We start from the raw sequence: 13,934 nt of genomic DNA, 5'->3' as shown, positions 1-13,934 counted from the left end.
TATATATATGTATCTATATTATGATTTTTTTAATTTTTTTATTTCAAATTCTCAGTATGTAAGCATAGCGTAAACATAAACGAAAAGCAGTGCCAAAAATAAAAAAAAAGATAATAGAAATGAAACAAAATCCAACATAAAATAAATAAAATTGAAAAAAACAAATATATATATTGATATAAAAAAATCAATATATATATATATTTATTATTTCAAATTGTCAGTATACAGACTAACAAGGACAGATTAGAATCACTCACACACACATACAGTATATATATAAAAATATATATATATATAAGCATAGCGAAAACATAAACGAAAAGCAGGGCCAAACATAAAAAAGATAATAGAAATTAAGCAAATCCAACATAAAATAAATCAAATTGAAAAAAACAAGCAAAAGTATGACAATAAATTCACTTAAAAATGTTGAAGATATTGCATACTGTACATTCATTGTTTTCATAGTATTTCTGTTTTGTGAAGAAGAAATTGTTATCACATAACATATAATAAAAAAAAAAAAAGAATCTAACAATATTCTAACGGACACGGTCAGTTTTGCTCTAGTTGATCAGCCCAGTGACCTACTGTATGTATTAGTAGCCTACCTCATCCATCATCCACTCCAGCTGTGCGTAAAAGCCCTTGTGCGTAAATGGAGCGTTAATGTGGCGCACCATCAGAGAAGACACGCTGTTCTCTCTATCAGCATCTACAATAATCCAGCAGCGAGGTGGACTACCTGCACACACATATATATTATATTATATAATATATATTTTATATATATAAAAAATACAATATAATCTATAATCTATATCCTATAATATATATTATATTATATATATTTATATATAATATATATATATATATAATATGTAATATAATATAAAATATATATATTATATGAGTAAGTATATATATAAGTTAATTCGAAGGTCATATATAATTATAACTACTACTATAACAGGTTACCTTCTGTCTGCGCAAGTTAATGAAACAGGAGCAAGAGTGATGGAAAAATAGAAATTTAATCTTTGACTTTGATTGTACATACACAGTAACACAATCATTAATTTACATCACCATTCAAAATGTACAGTTTTACAGGACGGCATCATTTGTAAAAGACAAGAAAAGAAGACATGATGATGTATCCGGGGTCCTTAGATGGATTCGGATCCTTCCCTTCGAACAAGCCGTAGTAGATGACGGTGTTGGATTGAAACGCACTCATGTTCAGCTGAAAGAGAACAGAAGCAGAAAGAAATCCACACAATCAAAGAAGCTATTGGCAGAAATGGAATATAATATTAATAAGTATGTTTTCTTTAGGGTATAATGACCTGAATACAAATCCTGTTTTCGTTACCTTAGAACGAGCCGTTTATATCTACATACGGAGCGGGACCACTTCACGGAGCCGGCCGTCATGTTTCTACAGTAGCCCAGAACGGACAAACCAAAGATTTGCTCTAGAGAGGGACACTTGTGTTTTCACGATGGCCGCTGTAGTTCTCCTACAAACTTGGCACACGGGATACGTTTCAGATGGTTGCAATCTGCAACCTCACCACTAGATGTCACCACATCCCACACACTGGCCCTAAAAAGTGACAAATCCCAAATCTGACATTATATGCAACATGTAGTAATGAATTTTTCCCATAGATTGTATATATAGATGGACAACGCATCTCCACTTCCTACCACTATACAAAAGTGAAGCCAAACTATCCCGGATATGGGAGCTGCCATCTGGAAATTTTGACGTCATTTGGAGCCAGAGTCTGTCCAGTAGTGATCGGGGGGCTGGCTTTTTAGCTGCTAAATGCTCCACTATGTTCACCAGCTAGTCGCTAACTGTGTCTGCCTGCTGTTTGGTGGAGAGCAAGTAGTGTTTTTAGAGCCAAAACAGTAAAGTAGTGTGCCATAAAACCAAAATAAGGAAGATAAAACGCTCCTTAAAGCTGAGGGTAGCTGCAGAGTCGGGGGGTAATTCTCTGTGGGTTCGTCACTACGAACGACAACTTTCACATTACACGTTTAATCCATGGTTAATATAAAAAACATTGATTGAACTTTAAACAACTAACCTGATGTGCCGTATGGTTTGTTACACAGAAGACAGAACCATCTGAGAAGCCGTCAAAAAATATTTGGAAGGTGATTGGACGAAATCAGTGTCTTGTTGAAGCCAGTTATGAGAAGAGTGAAAACATCTTTTCCATCGAGAAAAGCCTTCAGTGCCGTTCTTTGCTCTTCGTTCCATGAAGAAATACTCTCCAGTTCTGATATAACTGATGCTATTGCAGCATCTACGCTGACCTCCGCTCATTGTTGTTTAGAACAGTCACCACTCCGTGTCGCGTCTCACACACACCTAAACCACATCTGTAGCCGCCAATAGCTCCTCACATTACGCTGATCGGACACAAACGCAATTACTTGAAGCCTGAGAAGATGGATTTCGTGTGATCGTGTGATCTTGTGATATTGCGAGAATCCAGCTGCAGTGCAAGGTAATTAATCAACTATTGTAGACAAAATGAAAATGTTTGAGATTGATAATGTAATTAGCATCAAATGATAATGTTTGGGGTTGTAGGGCTGTACCTGTTTGGTGATATCGGTCCTCCAAGGGTCGACTTGTAGTCCATCACACCAACCTCCTCGCCCGTACAGCCACGTGCCGTATTCGTTTGGTACCGCGCCCTCTTTCACCCGCAGAGTGCAGCCCAGAGGTGATCCTGATGGTTCCCCACCATGACCCCAAAAAGATGTGAAAATACGACAATCAGTTAAGAAATGACCCTTCAATCAGTGGCTCAATGTCCAGTCCAATTTATGAATTAGCTGATCCAACAGAACATTAATCAACAAGAACTTAACCGTCAAGCAAAAACACAAATATTTGCAGCTTCTCAAATGTGAGGATTTCTTGAAAATGTCTGTTTTATGTCATCGTGGAGAGAATATCTTTTGGACTGTTGGTCGGACAAAACACAACATTTGAAGACGACAACAACAACAACAACAACAAGGCGAGGGCACAAGTTGGCCGACAAAGTCGGCCGGTAAATGTACCTTCACATATTTCTCACCGGCAGAATCGAACGTGAGTGTGTTGTTAAAAACGCCGTTGATCAAGAAGTGGTGGGAGGTGACGCAATATTCTCCACACTTGTTGTCATCGTAGCCGTGGGCCGTGATGACGGCGTACAGCTCCACCTGAGAACAGACACACACACGGCTGCTGAGAGACAGGACGCTCTTTAAATGATTAGTGGTCGGCGTCCGATCGGTTACCTTTTTGATCGACGGCGGGAAGGAGACTTTGGTTGGCCGGTATCTCCTGTTGTAGTTTTTGTTGAAGGTTCCCCCGCTGTACAGTGGTATTACTCTGTAGGGACGGAGCTTCTCTGCACTATAATCTGCAACACATCATGTTATTGGATTATTATTAATACACTAATATACAGATCACTTTAGCAGCTGGTAAAGGTGGGACTTCTTTTACTTTATACACTGGCAGGTAGCTTGTGAATTTCACAGAGGAATCAATAAAGTCTTATCTTTAATCCATAATAATAATAAATTTATTTGGTGATAATATTTTGTATCAATCTGAATCTGCAAAGTAACTAACCCGACAGGCTCCTGTTTATTCCAAACCGTCCTCTCATAATCATACAGACTGTATTTTTCTTTTCTTTTTTTAAGGAAACTGAGTCAAAATATTTCCAGGAACTAAAAGCATTATTTTTGATGTGAATGTCATTTTGCCCCAGATATCTTCCAGTAACTATTTACAGAGAGACTGCTCCTTCCTGCAGAGAGATATCTGCTCCGGTGAGAGAAAATGGACAGTAAATGCTCTCCGTTCTCACAGTGGGAGAGATCAGATCTGAGCATGACATTGTTATGAATGTGGTGTTAAAAAAACCCACAGGTGGTGTTAGCTTTGACAAAAAAGGGTGCTACAAACACAGTGTGATCATGCACATAGTTTTAGCTCCGTGCTGTAGCTGTTAAAAATGATGCTTATCTGAGCGCTTCTGCAAAAAGGGTGAATGATAGACAGTGTTAAACACTGCGGTGCTGTGGTTGATGAGATGATGCAACTGACTTTATACTAATTTAAAAATAGAATTGAGAGGCACGCTTTCATTATGGCTATATTGGGATTTTTGTGAAACCACTGTGATATGTGAAATCAAACCATGAACTTTGTGAACACCTTCAACCAATGCAATGGTTAGAGGTGAGAGTGAGAGTGGGTTATACTGTATGGACCCTTTTTTATCATTTTATATGTAATTTTATATTGAAATATTGATATATACTGTATATTGTTATATGGTATATTTTCTGTAAATTAAACTTTACTGAAAATGTATATATTATTTATTTACTTAGTTACACTGTGGTTATGTGTTTAAGACACATTTTTGTACATCATTTCTTATTTCTATTATTTATTTATATTTCTCTACATATATTGTGTTCTATATTTGTAGCATTATGTACATAACTTACATGTTACATACTTGTTTATTTCTGTTTTTCTTATATTTCTTTATGCTTTGATATAAGAACAACTGTAACGTCCCAATTTCCCCCCCCCCACCCGGGATCAATAAAGTACAATTTGAGCCCCATCTTTTTAGATTATATTTGTTTACATTTTGACAAACCGTCACCATTAAAAGTATACCGAATTAACTATTGGCAGTTCCTGTTTGCAATGTACCCATGGATGTACAGACAACTATCACTGGATTACTTTAACACAAAAAAAAACAACATAAAAACGTGAAGATTCTCAGGTAAGTTCTGGATCACGTTCTTTTTTCTATGATTTCTAACCAGATTTCTGGATGTTTATTCGTGATGTGCATCGAAGATAATGATATCCTCGGGAAGTGAATCTTGAAATGTGTTTATCATTTACGGCTATCAGGCCTGAGTGTTTTATTAAGTACCTTAATTGCCTCTATGAGCTGTGTGTCACTGCTACTGACTTTGTTAATGAGCGAGCCACATCAATGAGTCAAACTAACTAACTTTCCCTTGTTTTCAGGCCACCGACATACACCCGTCCCTTTCACCTAAAGCAGTACTGCCCGATTATACTACCTGCTCGGTACACTCACTAACATCATGACAGTTTTTGAATGTGGGTTCAGCGTTATGACAGCTCATACCTGTCCGACTGCTGCCACTGAATCTGAGGTTGAGGGAGACGACCCACGGCATCGCCCACGGGACCGTCTTCATGGTGAGGGTGCATTTGTTGCTGTCCAGCAGGGGAATCAGAGGGGACACGTCTGTCAGCCAGCGCCCAGTACCTCTGACCAAATAACACACACACACACACACAGTTACAGTCATATCACACATATCACACAAAATAAATTATTTTTTTATTCTTCCTGGAATAAGGGCCAGGTGATACAGAATCAATATTCATCATAACATGTTAATAAGAATATTCTGATGAGCAATGAACTCCAGTTGTGTTAGCTTTCTTTATTTTTTTAACTTTAATTTGTATTGGTTTTTGAAAGGCTTGGTACATTACATGCATATTCTATTGTTTTCAGGCAGACTCCAGTACATAAATAAAACATAAGTAAAAATAAACAAATGAGTAAATCCAGATGGAAAACAAAAATAAAACAACAACAAAGCTGTGGATTACTGATATGAATAGTAATTATTATGATCATCTTTTGTATTCGTGCCATCAGAGTGTTTTACATCAACGTCTTACCTGCGGAAGGCAGTGATCCATCGGCCCAGCTCCGTGTTGCAGTACTGGCCAAGAGGATCACAGCAGACAAACAGCTGCACCGTGTGATCCCAGTGAGCGCAGGATGAGTCTCTCTTGCCGGGACACGACAGGGACGCATCGAGCTCCAGCATGTCAAAGTCCCACAGGGCTGCGGAGAGAATCATGGACATTAGTTAGTATAATTTAAACACTTAACTTTGTTCGTGTCCCCCTCATGCTGCAGCAAGAGTTCACACTGAGGCTCTAATGCTAAATTCGCTGTTCTGAAATATTGTTTTTCAGAACAGGGTTAGTAGTTTTGTCTCTAATGGATGCTTTGGATAAAAGTGTCCCATAAATTATATAATTACACCATCAAGGATGGATCTAAATCTGTTTCTTAGTCCTCTCGTACCTCAATTACACAGAAAGCGTTTGTATAACCTGCAATAAACTTTCTTTGCACATTTATAGTTTCCCTACTATTGAACATAACTGAACACTTTGTCTTAACCTCTTCCACTCCTTGAGGGCGCGGCGCCCTCGGCCGCCTTTACCGTCTTTCAGAGGCTGTAGCAGGCTTAGGTTTTAGAGCTAGAGTGAAGATATTGGTATCATAGGAAAATATAGAACCTAAGGAATGCATTGGTTTCAGAGGAGAGTTTTAGTGTCACATGACGGTCTAAATCCAGTTTCAGGACTTTTCAATTTGGAAACCAATTGTTACCTTTGGTATGAAATGGCCACTAAGCTCAAAATACTGCCATTTAAACCCGCTCATCTTCTCACACATCATAGTGTTGATGAAGTTACCTAATGGCAGGTCGACTGTGGCCACCGCTCCTATCTCCCCCTGCATTTGGACTTTGTCAAAAACAGGAACAATCTTTGCAGGACTTTGAAGTTTGATCTGCAGAGCTGCATAGAAATCAAACCTGGAGACAGAGAACAAAGTCAGAGATAAATGAAAAAAGAAAAACTTAGTTTTCACACATGAAAACTGTTACAATGCCTCTGTGGAGAGGTTGGTATGGTGGGTAATTGTTTTTTTTCGGTTGTACGTAGCTCCACCTTCTCGTGTCACTTCTGGTTGCAAATAACAAGATGGCGACGGACAAAATGCCGAACTCGAGGCTTCAAACCCCGTAGTCCACAAACCAATGGGTGACGTCACGGTGACTACGTCCATTTCTAATATACAGTCTATGATTGCAATCCTGAAAATATTTCCTGATTGTATAGTTTTCAACTTTATGATGATCTTTGTCTACACTACTACTAGTTTACCAGCCTGATTATTGAGATCTATATTAAGAGACATTCAACACTCCTGGACATTACACTTCAGCCCTTCATTTGTGTCCTCCTTACCACTGTGCCTGCCAGTTGATGAAGCTGAACGAGGGGTAAATGAACCAGCCCATCTCAGCCAGCGCCCCCTGATGGTCAATACTGATGAAGAAGTTTGGGGATGGGGTGTTCTGGAAGGACACGTACACCAGCTGTCCAGACCTGCAATACAAATTCAGAAGCAACAGACCACAATGATGAAGGATACAGGATGGTACAAAATTAAACACTTCAGATTGTCTGTTCTTTAGAGCAGTGTTCCCCCAAACTTTTTTTCTGGAGACCCACTTTTTAAAAATGACAAACCATCACATAGTCCTTATCTATAAATCGAGAGAAGAGCGAATTTGCGCCTAAATGAACGTTCCCTCCACATCACCTTACATTTTCTTGAATAGGCAAACCAGAGAGACACGTTTGATAAATCACAACTTTGTTTCATACTTGTTATTGAAAACATATACACATGTTAAATACTTTATAAATGAGAACAAATAAATATATTTAGGTGGAGTTAACAGGCCCTCGTTTAGTAAAACAAACAGACTGTATGCTATTCTTTCATATTAGATTAAATGTTATAAATAGGCTACAGTTAGCAGAACAATATGAACATTTAGGCTCCCTCAGATCTAAATCTTAATTAAAAGATTTTGGAATAAATTCTGCAAATTTATTTGGCAACCCTAATAAAATCTCCTGCGACCCAGACCCAGGGAATCACTGCTTTAGAGACGTGGAATGATGAATCTCAGGGGATAATATCTTCCCTCCTGAAGAGCTTATGTAATATTTTGGAAACATTTAAAGAGAGGAAGCAAACAGACTTAAGAGAATCACTACTTTGTCCTTCAAAGTATTCAGTTAATCTGTGTTCGAGGATGTTACTCATCAAAGTGAGGAGGTTTTTAATCCTCCAGGTCAGTGGGACTTACTCGAGCGCCTGAGCGACCGAGACCTCCAGATGCACCATGGCAGCGGGGATGCCCAGCGTCGTGTTGCACTCATCCCCGACACAGTTCATGTCCTGGAGCGGGTTACCAGGGAGAGCGTAGACGAGGACAACAGAGGCGTTGGATTTGGCCATGCTCTGCACCTGGAGGGTTGATGAGATCATATCAGATGAAAGTCAATACTTCCTGTTTGTTTAAACAGTGGCCGACTACAAAGACGAAAAAACAGAGAATGATGTAGAGAAGACGTATTGCTTGCATTTACTTCAGTGTAGGGCTGTCCCAACCAAAGAAATTCTTAGTTGACTAACATACGATTTACAATCTTGTGTTTACCAGAGCTGTGCTCATTAGTTTCTTGGAAATACGTCAATCAGCATGAAAAAAAGCATTAAAAATTACTGATTGAATAACGAAATCTTAGTCGACTAAGACCCTTCATCACCATTAACATCAACAGACCTTAGTGAAGAAAGAGCAGTTGCCCTCGGACACCCAGGCCACAGCACCCGTCACGGAGGGGGAAGGTTCACACCCATCGCCTGCATCCATCAGCTGATACGACCTCGGATTCGAGCGCGTCATAAGCCAATCGAACCTGGCATCCAGTCTCTTGACGATTATAGGCATTTTCCACCCTGTGAGGACAGAAAAAAAGCAATAAATTCAAAATGATAAGACGGAGCGCTCGCTGCTGTCCAGAAGACAGTTTGTTATCAACTCTTAAAAATCTTATGAAGAGATTGATATTGTCTTTTGTGGTGTGACGTGTTTCCACATCGCTCGCGTGTGGCTACGCTGTTCAGTGAAGCCCGTTTTGCAAAACAGTGTTGGCCGCTGACGGAGGACGTGGGGGAGACCAAAGCTTTGGTCTCCAGGGCCAGAGTCTCTGCTGTACTCTGCTCCTCTGCCTGCCTGCCTTCACTCACAGCTTGCTCCACCTCACGTTAATACTACAAACTGCAGAAGACTTTGTAGCTATGAGAATAACTAGTGAATGTACAGTGGATGTTTGTGCAGAAATAAATGCTGCAGCTCCTCCAGACCAACAGAGGTTTCCCGTGTCTTGTGAAGTGACGGGGCTCCACAGAGAGAAACGTTATCGTCTCCGACCGGGTGCCGGTGTCTCCTCTGTTTCCTCCGGCCGCGGTCGGGAGGCTGAGGCAGGAAAAGCCAACACTAGGATCAGCATTGATTCATGGAGAGACCTTCGTCTGGTCAGCTAACATTACTGCCAAGCAGCTGGAATATAGAGTGATATTGTGCTTTTAGCTGACGTGTGTCACCTCACTGTTTTGACGGATGCTTGTTCACATTCAGGTAGCGCGTGCACACGGGCGAGCGCGAGCTACAGGACGCTGACTTTCGTTGACTTAACGGCCACAGGTGTCGCTGTTACAACCAATTTCTGATTCTTACAAACAGTCCCTTTAAGACACCAGCAAAAATGGACCTTTAATTTTTGTCACTTATTGTGTGCGGAGAAAAGACTATACCTAGCTGGGAAAAAGAAAAAATGTGTCCACTGCAGTTAGTTGGGATGCTAAGATGATAACAGTGATGTCCTCGTAAAAAAATGTGTCTGATGCAGCTTAAATATATTATTCATTCTACCATTATACAGTATTTTTTGGTGATATAGTAATAGTAGTATTACTACTATCTACTAATAAAAGACAGTCCTACTCCCAACAATCAGTCACAGAGTGCCATTAGGGCCACTCTTACCCTCGGATTTGAAAACGGCCTGGGAGAAGACACGGCCGCAGCGCCAGTAGTAAAGCACGTTGGGTATCCAGTTACCCAGAGCGAAGACCGGCACCGGAGAGAAGTGCAGCCGGGACATAACCTCCTTGTTTCTGCAGAAACATGAAGGAGGTTAAATGTGGTTCGTCTAAGTGGTTACCAATGTTTTTGGGTAGAGCTGGGCGGTATGGCCAAAACTTTCTATCACAACATACTGTAGGTCATTTCATATCTGGATAACGATACATATCAAAACATAGCATGTTTTCTTGTAATTCAATAGATAAATAGTCTATATGAAATAATGACATGGTAAAGCCTAGTTTTGTATACTCCTGTGTGAATTAAATATTTGATAAATTAACAGTATTTTCTCAAAAACTTGGGAGCAAAATGAACATACAGTCTCAGTTTAAAGTGAAATTATGTGAAATATTAAATTAATGTATTTATTTATTTAAAATTAAATATGCTCTACCTGTCATATGTATATTTCAATTTCTAAATTTATTGATACTGCTAACCTAATTATTTGAATTACTGAAGTGAGAGTATTAATTTATTTTTGTCTCTTGATATTTATTTATTTAATTACTTATTTACTTATGTATACTTATTTTTTATTATTATTAATTTTTTTCCAAGTGTTTTCTTTATTTAATTGTTTGTTATGTGTATTTTTCATTAAAATAAATAAATAAAACAAATCTCACTTACGTAAAAGTACAGAAGTATTATCAGCAAAAATGTACTCAAAGTATCTAAAGGAATAGTACTTGTTTCATGTTGTAGAAAAGGTTGAGTTCACTTTAAGTACTTTATAAATTAAAAAATACTATCATATGAAAATGTGTTATATATATATATGTATATTTCAGTTTCTAAATTTATTGGTACTGTTAACCTAATTATTTGAATTACTGAAGAGAGCCTATTTATTTATTTTTGTCCCTTGATATTTATTTATTTATATACTTATGTATTTATTATTTTCCTTTTTCTAAGTGTTTTCTTTATTTTTGAGATTATATTGCCATGTCATCATATTGCTGTGTTTGTTATGCATATTTTGCCTGTAGTACTTGGTTCATGTTGTAGAAAAAGGTTGAGATCACTCTAAGTAATTTATATACTGCTGGGTATTTTTAATCTATAATAACTGATAATATTTTAAGTTGATTGTGTGTTTTGGATGCAAAAATATTCAAAGTAAAAAAAATACTACTACTGTTAACCTAATTATTTGAATTACTGAAGAGAGCCTATTAATTTATTTTTGTCTCTCGATATTTATTTATTTATTGATCTATTTACTTATGTATTTTTTTTTCCTTTTTTCTAAGTGTTTTCTTTATTTTATTGTTTGTTAAGTGTATTTAAAATAAATAAATTTAAAAAAAGTTAATTTAAGTAATTCATATACTGCTGTGTATTTTAATCTATAAAAAAACTGATACAATTTTAAGTTGATTGTGTGTTTTGGATGCAAAAATATTCAAATAAAAAAAATATATAATATTTCCTCTGAAATGTAGTGGAGCAGAAATATATAAAGTGATAGAAAATGGAGCACTTCAGTTTAGTAAATGTACTTAGTTACTTTCCACCCCTGGATATGCCAGATGTTGATAAACATGTTTAGTTGACTAGTTGGACTGTATGCATGTTGTGCATCACTTTGCAGCCTTGCAGCAGTGAGTGTCTCCTCTCCTCTGGAGCTCACCTGCTCATGGCGACCCTCTGCAGCTGCTCTCTCATCCACAGAGCATCACTGACCGCAGACTCGTCCATGGACAGGAAGAGCACCTGGGTGCTGTTGGGCAGCTCCTCCACCAGGCTGATGAGGCTCTCCTCGGAGCTCCACAGACACTCCAGGAAGCCGGACTTGTTGGAGAAGGCGTGTATGATGAGCGGTCCTCCTGGCGGAGCTCCGGGCTGGTAGCTGAACTCTCCGTCCAGAGTCGGGACGCTGAAGGCGGCTGCTGGGTCTCCAGGCTCCGGTCCGTCCGGTGAGGAGGAGGAGGCTTTACTGGACCTCAGGCTGACCGCGGTGTCTCGGTTCTCACAAGCCGCTCTGTCATCCAGTAGTTTCGGTTTCACATGAGCTGTCACAACAACAGCAGCAGCAGCGAGGAGCCACAACATGATGGAGGTCTTTGAACGCAACACAACCATGTTAGTGTTCCCGCTGAGGGTCCGTGAACTCACCACAGACAGACCAGCATCTCCTTTACAGAGTTTATCTGGATTTAAGAGGTCAGACTGCTGTTAAAGTCTCTCTGGTTCTTCTGATGGACTTCCTAAATCCATCCTCAGAGTTTTGAGTTGGAGGCGGGTCGTGCTGCTGACTACGGAGGCCGCGGAGGGACACGAAGACTTAAAAAAGCGAAAACAGTTGATAGCTTCGTACACTAACCCAGGGCTCAGCAACCTTTACTATCTAAACAGACATTTTAGGCAAAACAGTTAATAAAACTCTGTCTGGAGCCACAAAACATGTGATCATTGTGATGGAGGTAACACAGTTTATAATCTCAGTATATATATATATATACACTCACCGGCCACTTTATTAGGCACACCTTTGTACCTGTGTGTTCTGCTGCTGGAGCCCATCTGCTTCAAGGTTGGACGTGTTGTGCGTTCAGAGATGCTATTCTGCATACCTTGGTTGTAACGAGTGGTTATTTGAGTTACTGTTGCCTTTCTATCATCTCGAACCACTCTGCCCATTCTCCTCTGACCTCTGACCTCAACAAGGCATTTTCATCCACACAACCACCGCTCACTGGATATGTTCTCTTGTTCGGACCATTCTCTGTAAACCCTAGAGATGGTTGTGCGTGAAAATCCCAGTAGATCAGTTTTTGAAATACTCAGACCAGCCCGTCTGGCACCAACAACCATGCCACGTTCAAAGTCACTTAAATCCCATTTCTTCCCCATTCTGATGCTCGGTTTGAACTTCAGCAAGTCGTCTTCACCACCTCTAGATGCCTAAATGCATTGAGTTGCTGCCATGTGATTGGCTGATTAGCTGTTTGTGTTAACAACCAATTGAACAGGTGTGCCTAATAAAGTGGCCGGTGAGTGTAAGTCTAATGCAGTGAGGGCCAAAGTGCAAATGTACTACGGAGTATTAGGGCCACATTGAGGAAAAAACATCTGAGATTTACAGAATAAAGTCTGAATATTACAAGAATAAAGTCATAACTTTACGAGAAAAAAAGTCGTAATATTACGAGAATAAAGTCATAACTTTACTGGAAAAAAGTCGTAATATTACGAGAATAAAATCATAACTTAACGAGAAAAAAAGTCGTAATATTACGAGAATAAAATCATAACTTAACGAGAAAAAAAGTCGAAATATTACGAGAATAAAGTAGTAACTTTATGGGGGGAAAAATCGTAATATTACGAGAATAAAGTAGTAACTTTACGAGAATAAAGTCATAACTTAACGAGAAAAAAAGTCGTAGTATTACGAGAATAAAGTAGTAACTTTATGGGGGAAAAAATCGTAATATTACGAGAATAAAGTAGTAACTTTACGAAAAAAAAAGTTGTAATATTACGAGAAAAAAATCGTAATATTACGAGAATAAAGTAGTAACTTTACGAGAAAAAAAGTCGTAATATTACGAGAAACAAGTAATAACTTAACGAGAAAAAAGTCAGAATATTACGAGAAAAAAGTCATAATTTTATGATATATATATACAGTATGTATATATTGTATCATAAAGTTATGACTTTTTTCTCGCCTACTTTATGTATTAGTAGCCTACCTATCAAAGTATTTCAGAAACTTTAAGTTCAGTATTATCTTTCCGTGGACCCAGCCATGAAACTAATTCTGTGTCAAAATGAAGCCCTGTGACTCACAGACTAATTGCCTGAGATGAGCATCGACCCACACCATCATCCACTCCAGCTGTGCGTAAAAGCCCTTGTGCACAAATGGAGCGTTAATGTGGCGCACCATCAGAGAAGACATGCTGTTCTCTCTATCAGCATCTACAATATTCCAGCAGCGAGGTGGACTACTTGCACACACACATATATATTATATTATATATATAATATATTATATATATAAT

General features: G+C 38.6%; 1 protein-coding gene across 1 annotated transcript; it reads right to left on the bottom strand.

Moving 5' to 3' along the window:
• Positions 1 to 1,018: 1,018 nt before the first annotated feature.
• Positions 1,019 to 12,521, bottom strand: LOC119497188. Its single transcript, XM_037785124.1, has 13 exons — positions 12,393 to 12,521; positions 11,555 to 12,271; positions 9,814 to 9,944; positions 8,548 to 8,723; positions 8,068 to 8,228; positions 7,154 to 7,294; positions 6,596 to 6,717; positions 5,783 to 5,951; positions 5,214 to 5,359; positions 3,316 to 3,440; positions 3,111 to 3,237; positions 2,623 to 2,756; positions 1,019 to 1,249 (listed from the first exon to the last, which is right to left on the bottom strand). Exons 2-13 carry the CDS (start codon positions 12,004 to 12,006, stop codon positions 1,124 to 1,126), a joined length of 2,010 nt encoding a protein of 669 aa, XP_037641052.1. The 5' UTR covers positions 12,007 to 12,271; positions 12,393 to 12,521; the 3' UTR covers positions 1,019 to 1,123.
• Positions 12,522 to 13,934: the final 1,413 nt, after the last annotated feature.

This window comes from Sebastes umbrosus, chromosome 11 (assembly GCF_015220745.1).
Source record: "Sebastes umbrosus isolate fSebUmb1 chromosome 11, fSebUmb1.pri, whole genome shotgun sequence".
NCBI classification, from domain to species: domain Eukaryota; kingdom Metazoa; phylum Chordata; class Actinopteri; order Perciformes; family Sebastidae; genus Sebastes; species Sebastes umbrosus.
This window is presented reverse-complemented; position numbering and strand designations above follow the sequence as displayed.